Source organism: Narcine bancroftii, chromosome 5 (genome assembly GCF_036971445.1).
Source record: "Narcine bancroftii isolate sNarBan1 chromosome 5, sNarBan1.hap1, whole genome shotgun sequence".
NCBI classification, from domain to species: Eukaryota; Metazoa; Chordata; class Chondrichthyes; order Torpediniformes; family Narcinidae; genus Narcine; species Narcine bancroftii.
Window position 1 is genome coordinate 208,805,019 of NC_091473.1, and position 24,691 is coordinate 208,829,709.

At 43.7% G+C, this 24,691-nt stretch overlaps 1 protein-coding gene across 1 annotated transcript in view; it reads left to right on the forward strand.

Annotated features, from left to right (window-relative positions):
* LOC138765497 (zinc finger protein 208-like) overlaps nt 1-24,691 on the forward strand; it is a 64,139-nt gene that overhangs the window by 932 nt on the left and 38,516 nt on the right. The window contains exon 2 of the mRNA XM_069942525.1: nt 2,357-4,882. Within this exon, the coding sequence (XP_069798626.1) occupies nt 2,525-4,882 (2,358 nt within the window). The 5' untranslated portion in view covers nt 2,357-2,524. The remainder of the gene's footprint in view (nt 1-2,356; nt 4,883-24,691) is intronic.

Below are 24,691 nucleotides of genomic sequence, written 5' to 3' on the forward strand. Positions count from 1 at the left end.
TGGAAGCAGAACTGGAGGAACAGGGCACAGAGGGGACGGGGTGGGGAGAGAGAGATGGAGAGGAAAGGGGATATGGGGATAGATAATGGTGGGGGGGGGGGAGGGGGAAGCCTGCAGACACCGTGAAATGCTGCAGGAACTCAGCATGTGGTCGGTGTCTGTGTTTAAAAGGCAGATGGGTGAAGATGGGTCAGTTCCAGGTGGATTTTGATGGAAATAACTGCCGTGTTGGGGGGGGGGTCCTGAATTGCTGGGAATGAGGGGTTGCCCTGATGGCGAGCTGCGCTTTCCTCTTGTTGAATTACCTGCGATCTCTTTGTGCAGTGGGACAGACAAAAGTTGTTAATTGGATTGAGATGGAAGGATAGGCAAGAAAAAGGTGAGAACTGATGGGGGGATTGGCTGTGGAGACAGAAGAAAGAAAGAGAGGTACAGGAAAGGGGAGGGGGATTACAGAAACTGGAGAAGTCGATGTTAATGAAACACCAGTGTCTGTCAACCCTGTGATTGTAGAAAATCCACTCTTGTAATTTTTTTTAGAATATCTCCTAGGTCTTGCTTTTGAATACAGCCAGGTAGAATACCCACCTCCACACCACATCTAAAACACATTTTTGAATGTATTACAGGAAGTTATACTGCACCATCCTGGATCTGGCGTCGATGGTCCCTTTCACACTGTCCAGACACAGGTCCTGCCACCAACCTTCATTGTTGTTCCCAAGTCCGTCTCCCATCTCTCCCTTGACCTCAGAGCTGTTCCTCTAGGGGGCTATTGGAGAAGTGCAGTTTAGACTGACTAAATCCAAATTTTGTTTGTGGAGGTCACCTTGGAGGTAGCCAGGAAGTGTATGAATATGGAAATACAGAGTTGTGTTCCCCTGGAGAAAATCACATTTAACTTACGGAGGAAACATGACACATTCGGTAGAGTGTGGCAACCTTACTTGCAGTACCTTGGTTCTCAGATAGATTGATATCCCCCTTTTAAATAGGGATAAGGTCAAATGATCCCACTATGGCCAGAGGTGTGATAATGGAAATAGGACTTAGGGTAGACGACACGCAAACATAAATATATTTATAGAAACCTAAAGGAGAAAGGGAATGTTTGAGATTTATTTAAATTTTAATACCAACAGTTTGTAAATATGGGCTCCATATTTCACAAAATGTATGATATTTATCTTTCAGGTCCTGAGTTTTCTTTTTAGTGTTTTCTTTGAGTGGCATTGCCATTGTGATTTCTTTTCAATACCGGCCTTGATCGGGGTCGTGTGCCTCATGATGAGATAAGTTTCTGGAATGTATTTGCTGTGATATGGGGGTGGGAGGTGGGTGGGTGGTAGTTGGGACAAATTCGGACTTTGGGTTTGCATATGTACATGAATGGCTTTGTTTTTTGGATTTTGTAAATCTGTCAAAAAAACCCCTGTGACTGTAGTAAAACACAGAAATGCTGGAGAAACTCAGCAGATCTTGCAGTGTCCAAAGCAGGGTAAAGATGCGCAGATATTTAATGGACATTTTGGGCCTGAGTCCTTCTGCATACGAGTAAAAAGCAGGAAGTGCCTGAGAGCTGCAGAGAAGGAAAGAAAACAGCAGAGGGAGGAGTATAACACCAACAGACAGACCTACAGAGAAGGGGGTGGGTGGCTAATGGAAGATTGGTTCGTTGGGCACCTCAGCCCATCCGCCGCAATAGCATGGATCACCAGTGACCACCCATTTTAGTTCCTCGCGCCATTACCTTGCCAATGTGTCTTTTCAAAGTCTAATTCATTGCCCAACTGAGACCTTACTCAAACTGGATGAACAACCCCTTGTATTTTGTCTGGGTTACTTCCATCCTGATGGCATTAATGTTTCTCCAGCTCTGTATTTCTCTTGTACTTCTGTCTCCTTTATGCCAGTTCTGCATTCACTGAGCCAATTCCGCCCCCCCCACCCCCCGCCACTGGGTCAATTCTCACCTTCTCTTTCTCCTGGTCTCTTCTCCATTTGTTATTCTGTACTCTTTCCTCTGACATTTTCAGGGAATGCCTAGTTTTTCTCATACTTTACAGAAGGGCTGAGGCCTGAAACTTTGAAAGTAGATCTTCACCTTCTATGAACGCTGCGCAACTAGCCAAATTCCTCCAGTGGCTCTGTGTTTTTGTTACAATCACATCTTCTAGAAACTTTCAAGTTTAACTTCAGCCTCCACGTGTCTACCTGTCCGTGATGATCCTCCTCACAGTTCAGGACACTTCCCAGTTCATTGTGGTGCTGGCCATGCCTTCAGGGTGTGTCGTCCTGGAACATTGGCTGCAGAGAATGTCTTTCTCCCTCTCACTCCACCATCTTCTCTTCACAGGGTTAAGAAAACAGTCCGTTTCCAGACAGGAAGCTTTAGACAACGCCACGTTGTGGTCTGACACTCCGACTGGATTCCTCAGGATTGTAGAAGAAGCCAGATTTATCAGTGCATTAGGAGCATGGAGAAACCCTTCACCTGTTGAGTGCATGAACTGGACTTCAGCCAATGGCGGACATGGAGCGTCAGGTGACCAATGATACGTCAGTTGAAACACTCCAAACTGAAGCATGTGGTGAGGAAGAACGTACTGTGGACCTGCTGGAAACACATCCCTGCTCTCACACTGAGGAGAGACCGGTCCACCGTTCAGAGTGTGGGGAGGGATTCGCCAGCTCGGAGGCACTGCTGCAACACCAGTGTGTCCCCACTAGGGGGAGCCCATTCCTGTGCTCTGACTGTGGAAAGAGCTTCCAAACCTTTCAGGATCTGGTGGAGCACGGGTGTGTTCCCCCCAGGGAGAGTCTGTTCACCTGCCGTGTGTGTGGGAAGGGGTTTGCCCAGTCCTCCAGCCTCCTGCAACACCAGAACAATCACTCCAGGGAGGGGGCCTTTAAATGCTGCGTGTGCGGGAAGGAGTTCACTCGATCCTCACAGCTGCGACACCACCAGAGCATTCACACCGGGGAGAGACCGTTCACCTGCTCCCTGTGCGGGAGTGGATTCACTCAGTCCTCCCACCTGTTGAGGCACCAGCGGGTTCACACCGGGGAGAAACCCTTCACCTGCTCCCTGTGTGGGAAGGGGTTCTCTCAGCCCTCCGGCCTGCAGGCACACCAGAGAATTCACACTGGGGAAAAACCGTTCACCTGCTCCCTGTGTGGGATTGGATTCACTCAGTCCTCTGCCCTGCTGAGGCACCAGAGAGTTCACACGGGGGAGAAACCGTTCTCTTGCAGCAAGTGCGGAAAGGGGTTTGCCGATTCCTCCTCTCTGCAGGGTCACTGGAGAATTCACACCGGGGAGAGACCGTTCAGCTGCTCTGTGTGTGGGGTTGGATTTACCCGGTCCTCGTACCTGCTGAGGCACCAGAGAATTCACACCGGGGAGAAACCATTCACCTGCTCCCTATGCGGAAAAGGCTTCTCCCGGTCCTCCGGCCTGAGGGCACACCTGCAAGTTCACACTGGAGAGAAACCATTCACGTGCTCCCTGTGTGGGAAAGGGTTCTCTCAGCCCTCTGTCCTGCAGGTACACCAGCGGGTTCACACCGGGGAGAAACCCTTCACCTGCTCCCTGTGCGGGAAGGGGTTTTCTCAGCCCTCTGGCCTGCAGGCACATCAGAGAATACACACTGGGGAGAAACCGTTCACCTGCTCCCTGTGTGGGATCAGATTCACTCAGTCCTCCGCCCTGCTGAGGCACCAGAGGGTACACACTGGGGAGAAACCGTTCTCTTGTAACAAGTGTGGAAAGGGATTTGCTGATTCCTCCTCTCTGCAGGGTCACTGGAGAATTCACACCGGGGAGAGACCGTTCAGCTGCTCCGTGTGTGGTGTTGGATTTACCCGGTCCTCGTACCTACTGAGGCACCAGAGAGTTCACACAGGGGAGAAACCCTTCACCTGCTCCCTGTGTGGGAAAGGGTTCTCCCGGCCCTCCGGCCTGAGGGCACATCTGCAAGTTCACACTGGAGAGAAACCGTTCATCTGCTCCCTGTGCGGGAAGGGGTTCTCTCAGCCCCACGGACTGCGGAAACACCAACGGATTCACACTGGGGAGAAACCCTTCACCTGCTCCCTATGTGGGATCGGATTCACTCAGTCCTCTGCCCTGCTGAGGCACCAGCGGGTTCACACCGGGGAGAAACCATACACTTGCTCTCTGTGTGGGAAGGGGTTCTCTCAGCCCTCTGGCTTGCAGGTACACCAGCGGGTTCACACTGGGGAGAGACCCTTCACCTGCTCCCTGTGTGGGAAGGGGTTCTCTCAGGCCTCTGGCCTGCAGGCACACAAGCGGGTTCACACTGGGGAACGACCTTTTACCTGCTCGCTCTGTGGGATTGGATTCACTAGATCCTCAAACCTGCTGAGACACCAGAGTGTTCACACCGAGGAGAAACCATTCACCTGTTCCCTGTGCGGGAAGGGGTTCTCTCACCCCTCTGGCCTGAAGGCACACCAGCGGGTTCACTCTGGGGAGAGACCATTTATCTGCTCGCAGTGCGGGAAAGGTTTCTCTCGGCCCTCCGGCCTGCTAGTACACCATCGGGTTCACACTGGGGAGAAACCATTCACCTGCTCCCTGTGTGGGAAGGGGTTCTCTCAGCCGTCCAGCTTGCGTTCACACCAGAGAGTTCACACCAGGGAGAAACCATTCTCTTGCAGCAAGTGTGGAAAGCGGTTTTCCCAGTCCTCCTTACTGCAGGCCCACCGGAAAATTCACACTGGGGAGAGATCGTTCACCTGCTCCCTGTGCCGAAAGGAGTTTGCTCAGCTCTCTGGTCTGTGGGGACACCAGCGAATTCACACAGGGAGAGAGAGTGATCCCAAAGGACAGTCAGCATCTTTCCTCTCTGGGAAAAGTGTCACATGCTAAAGGGCATGTGTTTAAGATGAGGGTGGGAGGGAGGGAGGTTATGGGAGATGTTTGGGTCAAATATTTTACCCAGAAGGCGGAGAGCGCCTGGAACGGGCAACAAGGTGTAGTCGGTTCTTGACAGACCCATGAATATGGAGGGAGGTGGATTATTTGCGGCCAGCAGTTTAGTTTAACTTGGGCATCCTGATCAGTACAGACACATGGGCCGAAGGGTCGCTGTTTCAGAGGCCACTGGTTTAAGGATTGTGTTTTTTGGGGATTTTCCCTGTAGCCTGAGCTCCTTCCAATCTCACTCTCCCCACTATTATTTGGGCTTCTGCCCTCTTTCCCTGCTATTCTGAGTGTGGGGTTCTTGCCGTCTATTGCCATCCATGGATGCTGCCTGATCTGCTGAGATGACTGTGATGGTGACCTCTGACCTGGTGCCTGCATGGCTGATCTTTTGTGACGAGATCATAAACCAGCCAGGAAACGTCAGCATCATTAACTGCTGGACAAGACATAGCTGTTAAAGAGGGCTGGGACAGAATATAAGGCGCAATTCATAATAGTGCTGGAGAAACTCAGCAGGACACACAGCGGCCACAGGAGGGGAAAGGCAGTCGACGTTTCGGACCTGGGCCCTTCATCAGGAATGTGGAAAAACAGGCAGTCGTCTGAGTTAAAAGGGAGGAGCAGGGGCAGCAGCACAGGTGAACTGGTAAGAGGCCCCAGATGGATGGAGGAGGGAGGGGAGAAGAGAAAGAAGCCGAGAACTGAAAGGGGAGAGGGCAAAGGGTCTCTCTCTGACAGGAGAAGGCAGGGACGTGGGTGGGAGCTGCAGGAAAGGGGCAGAGAGATGAGGGAAAGAGAGACTGAAAAGGGGGGCTAATGGAAATTGGAAGTCTATGTTCATTCCATCTGGTTGGACGCTGCAGAGATTGAATATAAGGTGGTGTCCCTTCAGTTTGGGGGTGGTATCGGTGTTCCGATGTGTTTTTCCCTACAGCTCCAGCTCTCTGTGTTTGTACAATCCCCAGTTGACCTGCTGCACCTGTTCATCGGATTTTTCATCTAAACTGCATCAGATCTCCTGGGTCACATCCCCTTGTATTTGCTGGGCTGACTGGTACGGACGGGCCTTGTCTGACCTGCACCTTGATGGGCATTGAATAAAAATGGCTGTGATGGGAAAGTTTTAGTCTCACTCTTGACTTCCAAAGCACCTCCTGGGCAACATTATCTTCAGACCAAACAGCGTGTACTGCCTGTATGACTTTTAAAGCACATCCACTGCCTTCCCACTGTAATGTTGTTATTGGGTGACTTGTGGACGACTCCCACCAGTGATTTTTGTCCCCTTTTTTTCCCTAATCTCTGTCTGGATCATTCAACCTCTGCTCCTCAGAAACTAGATCATCTCTCACTGTCACCCTGATTTCATCCTGAATCAAGAGTTGTATCCCACCTCCCGATCTCCCTGCCTATCCTTCCAAATTACCTGATACCCCTAGATATGTAATTCCGAATAATTTCCAAACACGTTTGTGTCGTGGCTACTAAATCACACCCTTTGGACTGATTTGCGCCAACAGTTTATTCACCTTGTTTCCAACACTCTGGGCATTCAGATAAAGTGCCCTCTCACTCGGTGACTTTTTCAATCCAGGTGTAATGTGGCTTTTTTGTCTCTTACATTGATTTCCCCCCCTGTCCTCCACTATGACTGCCTTTAGCTTCTATCTTCCTTCAGTCTCCCTGCAGATAATGCTATTCCCCTGCAATAGTGGTCTATCCATCCCTGACAGAACTGGTAAATAGTCCCTCCTAGGACATTGAACCCAGTCCTCCCCAGGTGACCATCCAGATGGGCTGGTGGGACAGGTGGACACGTGGGAGATGAAACATGAAGGTGAATGCAGAGTGATGCAGACGGAGGAGCCCTGTCGAGGGGGTTGATTGAAAAAAAAATGAGGAAAAATATAATTTTTTAACGGTAGGTTATCAGCCCTGCCGTATACAGTGAGTTGAACCAGACAATTTAATATACGGATATTTTATATATGTTTTTAAAAGAGATTGTGGGGGTTTAGTGTAGATCACCACAAACAAAGACAATAACACTTCACAAAAGACATTTAAAATGCAAGAGTTGTGCATAAGGAGAGAGGTCATGTCCACAGTGACTGCAGAAACTTGGAAGAATGCCTGTGGAGATTTCACAAGTCGGTCTTAATTGGACTGATGCTGTGGAGTAAATGGACTGTTGTTTTGAAAGCAACAGATGGCCAGGTAGAAACTGATTCCGGTGCTGGCAGTCTGTCAGGTTGCAGTTTGCTGTTCTAAGAGGGGTCGTGTGGTTTTGCAAGCAGAGAGAGAAAGAGAGAGAACTGATTTCTGCAGTGGCTTTTGGAAGCTTGTGGAAAATCCCCTTTTGAAGACTGGTTGTGAGTTCTGAGTTCAGCCTGTTGAAAACCTTTGTGGTCTGTACAAAAGGAAAAGTCTGGCTAGAGTGTTTCTTCTGAAATAATGGAAACAAGAGGAACTCGGTGGTGACCTGGAAGAAGAGGTGATCATTTGGAAAATCCTGATGGGGCAAGCTTCTGAAGTGACTGATCAGAGGAAATCAGTTTGTGTGTGTCCAATGAGCAACATATTTCTCTGAAACCAATAAGAACCTTCCTGAGTGGTAACCAATTATCTTTAAGCACCAGAGCCTGGTGAAAATTCATAAATGTTGAATTCTGTGCACAGTATAAGAATTGCCTAAGACCGGTGAACTTGGAGAGTGAGAAGTGAGATTGGACTATGAATCAAAGAACCTTCCTGCATCTATACACATTACATACACGTGCTTATAATTAGAAGGGGGGTAAGTTAATAATAAGTTGAACTTTGATCCTGTTTTCATGTTTAAAGATACTAAAAGTTACTTTTGTTTAAGCAACTGTTTGTCTTGGTGAATTTCTATTGCTGCTGGGTTTTGGGGTCCTCTGGATCTGTAACAATTTGGGGGATCATCTGTTTGGAATGAAATATTTGGGAGTTTTTGTGATTTATTAGTTAATTGTTTTTTTTTCAAGCTAATTTAAAGCTTGTGTGTGTGGGAAAACAGCAGCAATAGATGTTAGTGGACTTTTGTTACAACCATCACCTGCAGAGCTCCAGAGGAAGAGAAAAGAGGAACTGATGGTCATTGCTAAGGCATTAAAGTTGATTAAAGTCAAGCATTGGATGAGGAAAATACATACACAGAGGATTATAGTGAAGTATATGTGAGGGAAAATTTGTTGAGAAAGACAGACAATTTTCCAGAGGATCTTTTGAATTGGAATTGGAGAATTGAGGGTGAAAGAAGAAAGAGGGGAATTGAGGGTGTAGTAGAAAGAGAGAAATGGGAGTTTGAGTTGCAGAGACAACAATATGAGGCAGAGAAAGTTGCAAAACAGAGGTAGCTGAGAAATGGAGGGAGGATGATGAAAGACAAAAGATTGAAAGGGACAGGCAGTTTCAATTAAAGAAGTTAAAATTGAGATGGAGAGAAGTAAGAGGATTGAGGCTGTAACTCCTGGGAAGAGGTGTTTGGCTAGCAGAGAGGTAAATCTAGTTCCTCCTTTTGATGAGGGAGATGTAGATACATATTTCAGCTTTTTGAAAAGATTGCTGAGAGCTCAAAATAGCCAAAATAAAAGTGTCCTCTAATGCTCCAAAGTATATTAAAGGGGAAAACACAAATTGCATCCTCTAGCTTGACTACAGAGCAAGTTGTAAATTATGATACTGTTAAACAAGCAGTATTGAAGGCTTATGAGTTGGTACAGAAGCATATGGACAAAAATTTAGGAGCTTGGTGAAAACATTGGAAAATCTGTATGTTTTGACCATTGGTGCACCTCAAAGGGAATAAAAAATGATTTTGACATTAAGAGAATTGATATTAATTGAGGAAATTAAAAGGTGTGTTCCAAATGAGATTAAATTATACCTGGATGAGAAAGATGTGGGGAATATGGCAAGAAATGGCTCGGTTAATGGAGGAATATGCCCTGATTCACAAAAACAAATTTCAGTATAGTGAGCCTTTTCAGTGGTTTAATGTGGACAAGATTAGTAAGCCTGTTCAGAAAATTAATGTGGCCTGAGATTAAGTTTTGGGAAAATATTAAGAAAAAAGATGAAGGGAAGGTGGGAAAGGACAAAATTTCTGGATTTATATGTAAGTTTTGTAAGAAACTTGGTTATGTTATTACGAATTGTTTAGTGTTGGAGAAGAGATGAGAAAAGGTTTTTCCAGGCGCATGTATTAGACAGTTGAATTTAAGTACAGATGTTCCATACCTGATAAGGATGTTATGGATGTATTCAAACCTTTTGTGTCAGAGAGCTTGGTTTCAGGAAAGGAGGGAGAATCACAGGTTCCAGTCACTGTTGTTGGAGAATGTTTTAACTCTTGATCAAAAGACGGACACAGGAGAGACCACTTTGATTAGAGGTGTTGGAGTTGAGGTAGAGATCTCTGCACAAAATAGTGTTGAATTCAGAATTAGTTAAAGGACCTATTGTAGTATGAAGTTATTTCAAAGTTACCCACGTTAGGAGTCTCATTTTCATTAGGGAATGATTTGGCAGAGTGTAAAGTTGGGTCAATTTTGAGATTAACAAATAAGCCTAGTAAAGATAACATTGAAGAGGATTCTGAGATATATCCTGCATGTGCTGTAACAAGTTCTTTGTCTTAGAAAATGATGAGAGCAGAGGAAGGTCCAGTTGATAGAGACTTGTTCAGTGCTTCTGAAATTGTCCATATGGAGCAGGTTAAATTTGAGAGTCAGGGTTTGTGTTTGTCAAGAAAAGCATTAATTGAGCAGCAAAAGACGGGCGCTAATCTTGTTGACTTAAGAGACAAAACTGTGAATGAGGAAGAGATTAAAGAAATGCCTTGTGGATATTGAAGGGTGAATTGTTAATGAGGAAATGGAGACCTCTTGATATTCCTGCTCATAAAGAGGGGGTGGTGGGGTGGGGGGGGGGGGTGGTGATTCATCAGGTGGCCATTCCTATAACTTACTGGAATGAAATTTTACATCTAGCCCTCAGTACACCTTTGGGTGGTCATCTTGGTGTAAAGAAAACCATGAATAAGATTTTGAGACAATTTTTCTGCCCTGATTTGAGGAAAGATGGTGTAAATTGGTGCCAGACATGTCACTTTTGTCAGGTTGTGGGGAAACCTGACCAGGGTTTCCAAGTAGCTGCATTACAACCTATTCCTGTTGTTGGGGAACCTATAAATAGGGTTGTTGTGGAATGTGTAGGTCCCCTGCCTAAAACTAAATCTGGGAATCAGTATTGTTAACAATTATGTGTACGGTGTCGAGATTTCCAGAAGCTATACCATTAAGGAATATTAAAGCAAAAACAATGGCAAAGGCTTTGGAAAGATTTTTCACTTTTTTTGGATTACCTAAAGAGAGCCTGAATGGTGTTGGAATCTAGGGGTTAAAACAGTATGAAATAAATTATTAATTAATAAGTGTATATTTACTGCATGGTTCAGGGAAAAAGGAATGTGATTAAGTAGCAATCACAGCATGGAGCAAAGTTGGCTGAACAAAATTGTCTCTCCAAAATACAGGGAGAGGAAATGCATAAAACGATTTAGGAGGAATGCTCAAACTAAAGGAGGTGGTGAGTAGCACAGGAGACACAGGCCAGATCAGAACAAAGAATGGCCTGTAAGAAACAAAGGGAATGGAAAACAAGTCTAGGAGGAAGATTAAGGCAGGAGGAGGTGTTAAAGAGAACAGCAGAAATTGGCCGGACAAGAACAGAATGGTGATTAGAAATATCTGGGGATGAATTAATTTCTGATCAACACAACGGGATAGTCTGGCCTGGAGGATTAAGATGGGAGTGCTACACCCCAGATATCTGCAAAACAGGAGATGACTTGTGATAACCCTTATGCAAAAAGATCTAGCAAAGAAAGACAACTTTTGTTCTGTATGATAATGAAATCTAGCAAAGGAAGCCAACTTTTGTTCTGTATGATAAGGCTGACCTATATAAACTGAACCAACTGGACAATAGGGGTCAGTCTTGGGGAGTAGCTCACTGTGCAGGTGACCTATAAACTAATGAGTGACCCAGAGCTCTGTTAAGTTTTATTCTTGTGCTGTGTAATAAATTGACTGTTGAACCGAATACCTTCTCCTATCACTTCATTCAAAGAACGCGCTGGACTCAGACTACACATAGACTAAATTAAGAGTAAGTTAAAGCCAGAGTCCGACAATTTGGTGACCCCGACGTGATGAAGATGGAGAAGTGACGGAAGAAAAAGATACGAAACACCAGTCGATTGTGGTGATAACAACAAGTGACCATCCTACAAAGGGAGGTAAGCAGACGCCTGTTTTAACGAAGTTCTGCTATTGGCAAAGATAAATTGTGTGTTGTCACTACTCTGCAAAAGCCCTCGTTAAAGCCAAAGAATAAAACAAAAGGGGGTTGGAGTCCCCCTAGTAGAAGGGGGTTGGAGTCCTCCTAGTAGAACAGGGTTGGAGTCCCCTGTAGTAAAAGGGGGTTGGAGTCCTCCTAGTAGAACGGGGTTGGAGTCCCCTCGTAGCGATCTCGAGAGATAGCTTTAGACACTTGGCCAATTAGAATAAGGTGTATGGTGATGGTTATTTGCTTCTATAGTGTGTAATAAGTATTTGATTAAGGATCGTGTGCCATAGTAGTGTATAAGTATCTGTATAAGGTGCATTGTGATGGTTATTTGTTTTCATAGTGTGTAATAAGCATTTGATTAAGGATCGTGTACCATAGTAGTGGACAATCAGTATCTGTATAAGGTGTATTGTTTTATAGTTATTTGTTTCTATAGTGGATAAGTATCTGTTTAGGAATCGTATAGTGTATCATAATAGTTTATAATAAGTATTTGTTTAAGGATCGTGTGTAGTGTGCTGCTGGTGTTCATAATAACGTGGGAAGGGACGAAGTAAATTGCAGGGTGTCAAAATCCTACCAGGGGAGAGACCCAGTGAATCACGAAGTCTAAAGGGTTAAAGATCGGAACAGAGATGGAAGGAGTAAATAGGGATGTTGGGCAAGAGCTCGGGGGAGACAGAGGGGTTCCCCCATCTGTAAACCGACAGTGGGAAAAAACAAGGAATCAATTACTGGGAGGATTACCGAAGGGAGAGGAGGTACAGGCTATGGCACGGTACGAACAGATATGGAGAGAGCTGCAGAATCAGGGGAAGGTACCACGAGGGTTTGAAAAAATCCGGCTGGTACTGTGGAATCTAGAGGTTAAAACATTATGAAAGAAATGATTAATTAATAAGTTTATATTTACCGCATGGTTCAGGGGAAAAGAGGAATGTGATTAAGTGGCAATCACAGCATGGAGCAAAGTTGGCTGAGCAAAAATGTCTGCTCCCAAATACAGGGAGAGGAAATGAATAAAACGATTTAGGAGGAATGCTCAAACTGAAGGAGGTGGGGGGTAGCACAGGAGACACAGGCCAGACCAGAACAAAGAATGGCCTGCAAGAAACAAAGGGAATGGAAAACCAGTCTAGGAGGAAGATTAAGGCAGGAGGAGGTGTTAAAGAGAACAGCAGAAATTGGCCAGACAGGGACAGAATGGTGATTAGAAATATCTGGGGATGAATTAATTTCTGATCCAATCAACAGGATAGTCTGGCTTGGAGGATTAAGATGGGAGTGCTACACCCCAGATATCTGCAAAACAGGAGATGACTTGTGATAACCCTTATGCAAAAAAATCTAGCAAAGGAAGCCAACTTTTGTTCTGTATAAGGTTGATCTATATAAACTGAGCCAACTGAGTAGCACAGGAGACACAGGCCAGATCAGAACAAAGAATGGCCTGCAAGAAACAAAGGGAATGGAAAACCAGTCTAGGAGGAAGATTAAGGCAGGAGGAGGTGTTAAAGAGAACAGCAGAAATTGGCCAGACAAGAACAGAATGGTGATTAGAAATATCTGGGGATGAATTCATTTCTGATCAACACAACAGGATAGTCTGGCCTGGAGGATTAAGATGGGAGTGCTACACCCCAGATATCTGCAAAACAGGAGATGACTTGTGATAACCCTTATGCAAAAAGATCTAGGGGTTAAAACAGTATGAAATAAATGATTAATTAATAAATGTATATTTACTGCATGGTTCAGGGAAAAAGGAATGTGATTAAGTAGCAATCACAGCATGGAGCAAAGTTGGCTGAACAAAATTGTCTCTCCAAAATACAGGGAGAGGAAATGCATAAAACGATTTAGGAGGAATGCTCAAACTAAAGGAGGTGGTGAGTAGCACAGGAGACACAGGCCAGATCAGAACAAAGAATGGCCTGTAAGAAACAAAGGGAATGGAAAACAAGTCAAGGAGGAAGATTAAGGCAGGACGAGGTGTTAAAGAGAACAGCAGAAATTGGCGGACAAGAACAGAATGGTGATTAGAAATATCTGGGGATGAATTAATTTCTGATCAACACAACGGGATAGTCTGGCCTGGAGGATTAAGATGGGAGTGCTACACCCCAGATATCTGCAAAACAGGAGATGACTTGTGATAACCCTTATGCAAAAAGATCTAGCAAAGAAAGACAACTTTTGTTCTGTATGATAATGAAATCTAGCAAAGGAAGCCAACTTTTGTTCTGTATGATAAGGCTGACCTATATAAACTGAACCAACTGGACAATAGGGGTCAGTCTTGGGGAGTAGCTCACTGTGCAGGTGACCTATGAACTAATGAGTGACCCAGAGCTCTGTTAAGTTTTATTCTTGTGCTGTGTAATAAATTGACTGTTGAACCGAATACCTTCTCCTATCACTTCATTCAAAGAACGTGCTGGACTCAGACTACACATAGACTAAATTAAGAGTAAGTTAAAGCCAGAGTCCGACAATGGTCAAGGATCTAAATTTATGTCTGGGTTGTTTCAGCAGTTGATTTATGAGTTGGGAATAAAACAGATCACTTCATCTGCACATCATCCTGAAACTCAGGGAGCTTTGGAAAGATTTCATTCTACTCTTAAATATATGATGAGAATTTATTATCTGGAGAATGGAAAAGATTGGGATGAAGGTATTCATTTATAGTTATTTACAGCAAGGGAGGCCGTGTGGGATTCATTAGGGTTCAGTCCTTTTGAAATTGTGTTTGGACATCTGGTTAGAGGATCTTTAATGTTGATAAGAGAACAGTGGGTTAATGACGATGTGCAGTTGGACGCTGGATTATGTTTCTAAGTTTAAAGATAGGTTACAAAAAGTGTGGGCTCAAGAGAATTTAGAAATGGCTCAGGGTAAAATGAAGCATTTATTTGACAGGAAAGTTCAAGTGAGGAATTTTAAGACAGGAAGTAAAGTGTTAATTTTGTTCCTAACACATGACATTCCTTTGAGAGCTAAATTTTCTGCATGATATGAAGTGAAATCAAAACTGAATGATGTTAATTATGTGATTAAACACTCCAGATTGAAGGAATAAAACTCAGGTTTGTTACATAAATATGTTGAAACCTTATTATGAGGATAAGGTTAATGGAGAACAGTCTGTATCAGAGATGTTAGTTGTTGACAGGGTTGAGGAAGTTAAGAATCATAAAATAATGGAAAAAGAGTCTTGTGAGGGTAACCTTAAAGAAACCATGATTCCTGTGCACCTGTCTAACTCAGCAATTTTGAAAAATCTGAAGGAAAAGTTATTTCATCTTAAGTCACAAGAACAGCTGGAGTTACTTTTGAAATATGCACATTTGTTTCCTGATATGCTAAAAAGGATGTCAGTGATTTAACATGATGGGGATGTGGGAGAGGCAAGTCCCATAAACAACTCCCATATAGAATAAACATTCAGAAAAGTAAAATCATGGATCAGGAGGTGGAATATATGCTGAAATATAATATCATTAGACCGAATTCAGATTAGAGTTTTCCTTGTGTTCTGGTACATAAACCAGATGGAACTGTAAGGTTCTGTACAGATTACAGAAAGGTTAATTTAGTAACTAAAACAGATGCTTCTCTTTTCCGAGAATAGATGACTGTATTGATAAAATTGGGAAAGTTAAATTTCTTAACTAAAGTGGATTTGTTGAAGCATTACTGGTGTGTGCCAGTAATAGATAGAGGAAGGATTATTTCTCATTTTATGAAACCATCTGTTTTATATGAATATAATATAAATGCCTCTGCAACATTTCAAAGGATGATTAATTCAGTAATCCAAGGATTAACACATACAGATACTTATATTGATGACTTGGCCACAAAAAGTGACACATGGGAAGAACATCTAAGGGAATTGGATAAATTGTTGGCAAGATTAATGAGGAAATGGAGACCTCTTGCAAAGCAAACCTGACTGTCAATTTAGCTCAAAGTGAATTTGGACATGCTATGGTGACATACTTAAGTCATGTAGTTGGTCATGGCAAAGTTGCACTGATTCAAGCTAAGGTGAATGCAATTTCTGAATTTCCTATTCCCAATGGCAAGAAAACAATGAGAAGGTTTTTAGGAATGGCAGGGTATTGTAGGAAATTTTGTTGAAGTTGCTCTTCCCTTACCCAATCTTGAAGAAAGGGGAGAAATTTGTGTGGACTAAAGTTTGTCAGAGATCTTTGGAAAATTTAAAGGAGATGTTAAGCCATTACCCTGTTTTAAAATCTCCTGATTTTGACAGACCATTTTCTTTAGCAGTGGATACAAAAACATCATGTAATTAACCATCCAGTAGCCTACTTAAAAAAAACACAATGTTCATCAGAGGAACTATTCCACTATTGAGAAGGAACTGTTGTCTATAATATTTGCTATGCAGAATTTTGATGTGTATCTGGGTACCATTCATGAACCAGTTATGATATTTACTAACCACGATCCTCTGGTGTTTTTAAATAAAATAAAGAATAAAAACAAGATTGTTAAACTGGAGTTTAATATTGCAAGAATATAATCTGCAAATTAATCATATCAAATATAATAATGGATTGTTAGTCAAAATGTTAAAATTGAACATGTAAAGAAATATAAACTCAAGATTGGGATACATTGTAATAACATGTTATATACTGTGTATTGTTCTCACTGCAGTGATGGTAAAGTCAGTTTAGTTATGACTGAATTTTAACTTGAGAGTTAAAGAGAGTGACGGATTACATTATATTTTATATATTAATATGTTTTTAAAAGAGCTAGATTGTGGGTGGATTAGTGTAGGTCACCACAAACAAAGTCAGTAACACTTCACAAAAGACATCTCATTTAAAATGCAAAGCTATGCATAAAGAGAGACATCATGCCCACAGTGACTTTATGGAGACTTCACAAGTGGGTGTTAATTGAACTGATCCTGTGGAATAAATGGATTATTACCAGTGAACTTGGAGGAGTGAGAGGTGAGATTGGACTGTGAATCAAAGAACTTTCCTGCACGTATACACATTACATATGTGTGCACTTCGAATTAGAAGGGGGTTAAGTTAAGTAAATAGTAATAAGTTAGAGTTTGATCCTGTTTTTATGTTTAAAGAAATTAAAAGTAACTTTTGTTGAAGTAACCATTTGTCTTGGTGAATTTCTATTGCTGCTGGACTTTGGGGTCCTCTGGATCTGTAACAGTATTTAGCAGTTCAGCTGGTATTGTGGATGCTTCCAACTGGGCTGGGCGCGGTGGGGGGGGGGGAAGTAAAATTCAACTGGGCTCTGATACTTGATTGGGGGTTGTATCAGAGCCCGGTGGAGTTGATTCGTCTGCAGTGTTAACAGGCAACCCGTTCAACTGGGCATCATTAGTGACGTTAGTGTCTGCGTGCGTGTGTCAGTGTCTGGTAGTTTTAATATCAGGGCAGTTATATTTCACAGGGCGCCAGTAGGGCTGTCAGTGCGCAGCCAGTGAAGTTTTCACAGGGCGACTGGCGGGGCTGTCAGCTTGTACCTGTCCATTAAATCATCTCAAGTTTACTTATACTACCTAATATAATGTAAATAGTTATTATACTCCAATGACAAGCTGGTCTGTGGGTTTGTCCTAAGTTTGAACAGTCTGAAGCCCACTGCAGTATTTTTCCACAGTCTTATATATTGTACACGTATGTCTTATTAAATTGTGCGTGTTTTTCCCCACAGTCTTTTATTCATTGTGTGTAGGTGCTTTATTCCCGCTATGATTTCACTGCCCTGTGGCATCACACTGGATTTTCATGGCATTGAGCATGAGGTTGTTAACGACACTGTGGTAATTTCAGCAAATTTATAGATGGGGTTGTTGTTGTACCGAGCCATCCAGTTATAGATGTAAATCAAGTAGAGCAGGGGCTAAGAACACAGCCCTGTGGAGCTGCGGTACTGATGGAGATTTTGGAGGAGCTGTTCTTACCCATCATCACTTATTGTGGTCTGGAGGTGAACCATAGGACAATGACAGCACAGAAACAGGCCACCTTGCCCCTCTAGTCTGTGCCGAACCATTTCTCTGCCTAGACCCACTGACCTGCACCCAGTCCATTGCCCTCCATACCTCTCCCATCCATGTACCTGTCCAAATTATCCTTAAATGTTGGAATTGAGCCCGGATGCATCACTTCAGCTGAAACTTTGTTCCACACAGCCACCACCCTCTGAGTGAAGACATTCCACCTCATGTTCCCCCTCAACTTTCACCCTTAACCCATGTCTCTGGTTTGTATCTCACCAACCTTCAGAGGAAGAAACCGATGTACATTTACTCTGCCTATCCCCCTCAATTTTAAATACCTCTATCAAATCTCTCCTCATTCTTCCACACTCCAGGGAATAAAGTCCTAACCTGTTTAACCTTTCCTTTTAACTCAGTCCCTGAAGTTGGGCCAAATCACAGCAAATCTCTGCACTCTCTATCTTATTGATATCCATCCTGTAGTTCGGTGACCAAAACTGCACACAATACTCCAAATTTGGCCTCATCAATGTCTTATACAACTTTACCTTAACATCCCAACTCCTGTACTCAATACTTTGATTTACGAAGGCCAATATGCCAAAAGCTTTCTTCACAACTCTATCCACAGTATGTCACTTTCAGGGAATTATGTATCTATTCTCAGATCGCTCTGTCCTACCTCACTCCCCGACCATTTACCGTCTACGTCCCTTTCTTGGTTTGTCCTTCCAAAATGTAACACCTCACCTCACACTGTCTGCATTAAATTCCATCTGCCATTTTTTAGCTAATTTTTTCAGCTGGTCCAGATCCCACTGCAAGCTTTGAAGACCTTCACTGTACACACCTCATCCAATTTTAGTGTCTTCTGAAAACTTGCTGATCCAGTTTACCACATTATCATCCAGATCATTGATATAGATGACAAATAACAATGGTCCCTGAGGGACACCACTAGTCACGGGACTCCAGTCTGTGAAGCGATCTTCCACCACTACTCTGACTTCTCCCGACCAGCCATCATCGAATCCCGTTCACTACTTCACCATGAATATCTAATGTCTGAACCTTCCTGACTAACCTCCCATCTGGGACCTTGTCAATGGCCTTACTGAAGTCCATGTAGACAACACCCACAGCCTTTCCTTCGTCAACTTTCTTGGTAATCTGAAATCTCTATGAGATTGGTTAGACACAATCTCCCATGCACAAAACAATGTTGTCCATCCCCAATCAGTTTCTGCTATCCAGATAATTGTATATCTGATCTCTTAGAACATCTTCCAATAATTTACCTACTATTGAAATCAAGCTCACCGGCCGATAATTTCCAGGGTTACTTTTGGAGCCTTTTTATAAAATGGAATGTTATGAGCTACCCTCCCATCCTCCGGCACCACACCAATGGCTAAGGACATTTTAAATATTTCTGTGATTTCTACACTAGCCTTCCCCAAGGCCCAGGGGAATATCTTGTAGGACATTGGGGGATTTATCCATCCTTATTCACTTTATGACAGCAAGCACTTCCTCCTCTTTAATCTGTATATCTTCCATGACCTCACTACTTGTTTTCCTTACTTCCTACAACTCTATGCCCATTTCCTTAATGAATACTGAGGAAAAAAAACATTTAAGATCTCCCCCATCTCTTTTGACTTCATACAAAGCCAACCACCCTGATCTTCAAGGAGACAAATTTTGTCCCTTATTATCCTTTTGCTCTTAATGTACCTGTAGATTTCCTTCACGTTGTCGGCCAAAGCATCCTCATATCTTCTTTAAGCCTTCCTGATTTCTTTCTTGAGCTTTTCTTGGATTTTTATACTCCTCAAGTACCTCATTTGCTCTGTGTTACCCATACCTGTTATACAGCTCTCTCTTCTGAACCAGATCCCCCATGTCCTTCAAAAGCCAAGGACCCTTGCCTTTGCCAGGAACTTACAAACTCTGTGCTCTCAAAATTTCTCCTTTGGAAGTCTTCCACTTACCTCGCACATTCTTGTTGAAAGCAGCGTGTCTCAATCCACACATTTTAGATCCTGTCTCATTTCCTCAAAATTGGCCTTTCTCCTATTTAGAATCTCAATTCGTGGTCCAGACCTATCCTTCTCCATAATTATCTTGAAATTAGTGGCATTATGATTCCTGGACCCAAAATGTTCCCCTACACATACTTCTATTACCTGTCTTGTCTCGTTCCCCAATACAAGATCCAGTATTTCACTCTCTCTCATTGGTACCTCTATATATCGATTTAGAAAACTTTCCTGAACGCATTTGACAAACTCAAAGCTATCCATCCCTTTTACAGTAATGGGAGTCCCAGTCAATATGTGGAAAGTTTAAAATCTCCAAGTTTACGTTTCCTGAAATGGTCTGCTATCTCTCTTCTGATTTGCTCCTCCAATTCTGGTTGACAATTGGGCGGTCTATAATACAATGCCATAAGTGTGGATGTACCTTTATTGTTCCTTAGCTCAACCCATATTCCCTCAGAAGACAAGTCCTCTGGTCTGTTCTGCCTGAGCACAGCTGTGATATTTTCACTGACAAGCAACACCACTCCTACCTTTCACCCCTCCATTCTATCACATCTAAAGCAATGGAAGCCCAGAACATTGAGCTGCCAGTCCTCCCCCTCCTGCAACCGAGTTTCAGTGATGGCCACAATGTCATAATTCCACATGCCAATGCACGCTCTAAGCTTGTGAAGAACTCCAGGATCCATTTACACAGTGGGTTATTGAGGCCAGCTCTTGGAGTTTGCTGATTAGTTTTGAGGGGATGATGGAGTTAAATGCTGAATTTAGTCAATAAAAAGCATCCTGATGTGAGGATCTTTGCTGTCCAGGTGGTTTGGGGCTTTATGTTGAGCCAGTGAGATGGTGTCTGCCATAGACCTGTTGCTGCAGAAGGCATATTAGAATGGAGCCATGTGACCAGTCAGACTTCAACACTAGCCTTTCAAAACATTTCATCATAGTTGATGTAAGAGCCACTGGCTAGTTGCCATTTAAGCAGGCTACCATACTTTTCTTGGGCATAGGTACGATTGAGGCCTGTTTGAAACAGATGGGTAACCACACCATGCCGGAGTGAGATGTTGAAGGTATCTATGGATAAATTGGCAAGATGGTAAGTACAGCTTTTCAGTACTCGGCCGGGTACTCCCTCCGGACTGGACCCTTGGATTCGATCTCCTGAAGGCGGTCTGCATGTCATTTTCAGATAAAGCTTAGTGCACCAGATTTGGTTTTTTAGCAGGTTATATTACTGAGGACCTGTCATGGCGGCTGGGTATCCTTCGTTGTTTCCATTCTCATCCCATCCGTGATCCCCACTTTATCTGGGGGAAGGCTTTTCATACGTCGCACCTGCTCCTTCTGAATTTCTGGCTCTCAGCAGATTCCAAATGTGATTATTCATCCAGGGCTTCTGGTTGGGGAAAACCTACGCACTCACACACAGCTGTTTGATCAAATAAGTAGCGGCCCTGGTGTAATCATTCAGGTCCTCAGCTGAGTCTTGAACACCGCCCAATTCACCAACTCGGGTAGTCCTGTAACCGTTTTTCAGCCTCCTGTGCCCACCTGCTAGTTGTCCTGGTCTCTGGAGCCTCTCTTTTTCAGATCTGTCTGTATGAAGGCAGAGGGAGCACAGCCAGGTAATCTGATTTGCCAAAATGCAGTCCATGAAAGAACGTTGGGCCTGCTCTAACTTGGTCCAGCAGGTTACGTGCTGGTGGTCATAGGGCAGGGTTTTCCTGAGACAGGCCTGGTTAAAGTCACTGACTATGATTTGTAGGGCGTTGGGGTAGTCCGCCTCGTTTACTGATTTGTGGAGAGCTGATATGTATTATCTCATGTATTTATTTTCTTTTTTAATTTAATTCACCTTATTTACGATTAAGTGTTTATGATGTGGTGCATTTCTACATGGTGCAATATGTGAGATAATAAACTCATCTCACCTTAAATGATGATCAGCCTGACCGCTTCGTTTCTCTCCACGGATGCTGCCCGACCCGCCGAGTCCCTCCAACTTTTCTCTGTGACCATGGGGATCCACAGGGGAGACTTTTGTCACGGGGGCAGACTGATCGGAGAGGAGGCAGGACTTCCAGGAGAGTGACCGCTCTTCCCCTTCCAGCGGTGATGGCCAATGGGGGGGTCAGAATGGTTTTGTTTGGTGGGAAGGCATAAACGCAGGACCATGTTGCAGTTTGTGCAATACACAAAAGTGCAGAAGAAACTCAGCAGGTCACCCAGCAAAGGGATATAACCATCGAATCGGCTCTGAGCCCTTCATTAAGGTGTGTGAAAAGCAGGCAGGTGGGGGTGGAGCACAGGCCAACAGAATCAGAATTTATTTATAAATGTCATGAAATTTGTTGTTTTGCAGCTGCATTACAGGTATAAATAATGTTATAAATTACATTTAAAAATAAATAAATTAGTGTAAAAGATATAAAGTGAAGTCATGTCTTTCATTCATTTTCCAAAATAAATCTGAAGGCAGAGGGGAAGAAGGTGGTGTTTTTTTAATACTATTGGGTGTTCATCTTCAGGCTCCTGTACCTCCTTCCTGATGGTAGCAGTGTGAAGAGGCCATGACCTGGGTAGTGAGGGTCCTTGAGTATAGAGGCTGGTTTCTTAAGATACCACCTCTTGTAGATGTCCTTGATGGAGTGAAGTCTGGTGCCTGTGATGGTGCTGGCTGAGTTTGTAACTCTCTTCCTGTCCTGTGTCAGACAGAGATGCAACCAGTCAGAATGCTCTCTACGATACAACCTGTAGACATTTGCAAGACAGATGACATTTGGTGATATTCCCAATCTCCTCAAACTCCTCATGAAGTGTAGCCGCTGGTGAGCCTTCTTCTTGATCTTGCTGTGCTTTTGCTTTTGTTTAAACAACCTCCACAACAAAAAAAACCCCAGAACCTGTTTAGGTTTATTGGTGCAGGGATCCAGTGGCAGAGATAGAGGTGGTTTTGAGACCAGACCAGTGGACATCTCAGGATGGCAGCGCTGTTGTCTTTGGTGCAGACCCAGGAGGTGTGGAACAGCAGTGATGTATCCGTCAGTGGTCCTGTCTCCGTGGCGTCCAACTGCCCAGTGTTTCCATCAATGGCCCTGTGCAGGTTTAAATTGGTGGTTATACTTAACATCAAAGATCCACAGAGTGGGTTCCCTGGATGGTGATGCCCTTGGTTCGACAGGCCAGACCTTGAATGTCATGGACTCAGAGAAAGAAGTGGACCGACGCAGGTCACCAGAGTGGAAGTCAAGTCTCGGAGAAGGTACTGCAGGGAACCACAGCATCCGTGCAGCGCAGGGCTTCATGGTCCAAGGCCTCACACCAGGATGCCAGGTGGAGACCAGCTTTTGGGACACAGATTGGGAGATAATAATAATAATGATATTGTAATATACGATGTACAAATGCTCTGAAATTTGTACTGGTCACAGCCAAACAGACACTTCATAATGAAACCAAAGTATACAGTGAATTATATAAAAAAAAACTACTGCACAGAACAGGCCTTTCGGCCCAGTGTTGTGCTGATCAACTGACTCGAATTTCCCCACTGCATAACCCTACATTTTTTCCAGTTCCATGTACCTAAAAAAAGAGATAGATAATAAATATTCACAGTTACTGTAGGGCAAGCAAACAAGTGACTTTACGAAGGTTCAGGCAATCCATCATGGTGGTGTCGGAGCATGTCTACGATCAGTGCAACAAGGGGAGGTTGAAGAGCCGTTGAAAGATAGGATGGGAATTTGTGAAGGTGCCGATTGGGATAAGGGCTCCTGAAGGAGCCTGAGTGCTGGCAGCTTCCTTATCATGACTAGGGTTTGCATCAGGGGTCGAGGAGGGTGACCAGGATGCCTAGAGCCCAAGTTCAATGCTGGACTGGACAGATGGCTGTGCGGCTACGAAGAGTAGGCATTGAAAGAGGTGAAAAGATCTTAGGACAATCGATGTCAACAGAGGGATTCTGTTCAGCTTCTCCCTTTCACGTTGATCATGGTGCTAAGATAGTAATGCTTGTTTATTTACAGGGCAAAGGGATTGGGTGTACACCAATGTCCCTGGTGTGTACAAGGCTGCTCCCTGCCCCCACTTTGGATACTTCGATCACTTATCTGTCCTGCAAATCACAGCATACAAGTGCAGGCAAAGCAAACTACGCCAGTTCACAGGGTGGTCAGGATGTGGCGAGGGGGGAGGGTGGGGTAAGTATTACAGGACTGCTTTGAGACCACATACTAGAGCTATTTCAGGGAAGTGGTCTCCTACAATGATCATGTAAACATCGAGGAGCACACAAGCTCAGTGACCCCGTGATGAATTATGTCATTTTTTATATTGTATATAGATATGTTTTTGAAGGAGATAGATTGTGGGGGTAGTGTAGGTCACAAACAAACACAAACACTTCATAAAACAGATCTCATTTAAAATGCCAGAGCTTTGCTCAACCAGACACTCCAGGCCCAGTGCCTTTTTAAAGACAATAAAAACTGCTTTGCTAAAGATTTTCATAAGGAGATGCAAATAGAAGAACCCGAACTCAAGGGACTTTACAAGTAGGTGTTAATTGGACATGCTGTGGAGGAATGGTTTATTGTTTTGAAAGCAACAGATGAACGGGCTCAGACATTTGGGTCCAATGTTCCAATCTGTCTGGTTGCAATTTGCTTTTCTAGAAAGTCATGTGGTTTTGCAAGTGGAGAGAGAGACCAAATAGGCTTTCTCTAAGAGAGAGAGAACTGACTTCTGCAGTGGCTTTTGGAAGCTGGTGGAAAACCCCATTTTGAAGATAGGTTTGAGTTCTGAGTTCAGCCTGTTGAAAACGCTTGTGGTCCATTCAAGAGGAAATGGCTGGCTAGAGTGTTTCACCTGAAATAAGGAAAACAAGAGGAACTTGGTTGTGACCTCGAAGAAGAGGTTATCACTTGGAAAACCCATGATGGGGCAAGTTTCTTCGGCAAGACACTGAAGTAGATGATGGAAGTAAATCAGTTTGTGTGTGACCAACCAGCAATGAATCTCTCTCCGAAACCAAGAAGAGCGGTAACCAATTACCTTTGAGCACCAGAGCTTGGTGAAAATTCATAAGTATTAAATTCTGTGCATGGTATAAGAATTGCCTGATACTGGTGAACTTGAAGGTGAGAAGTGAGATTGGACATATTTCTGAATTTATACACATTACCTACATGTACGCTTAGAATTAGAAGGGGGTTAAGTTAATAGTAATAAGTTTGACCCTGTTTTTAAGTTTAAAGAAAATTAAAAATGACTTTTAAGTAAACATTTGTCTTGGTGAATTTC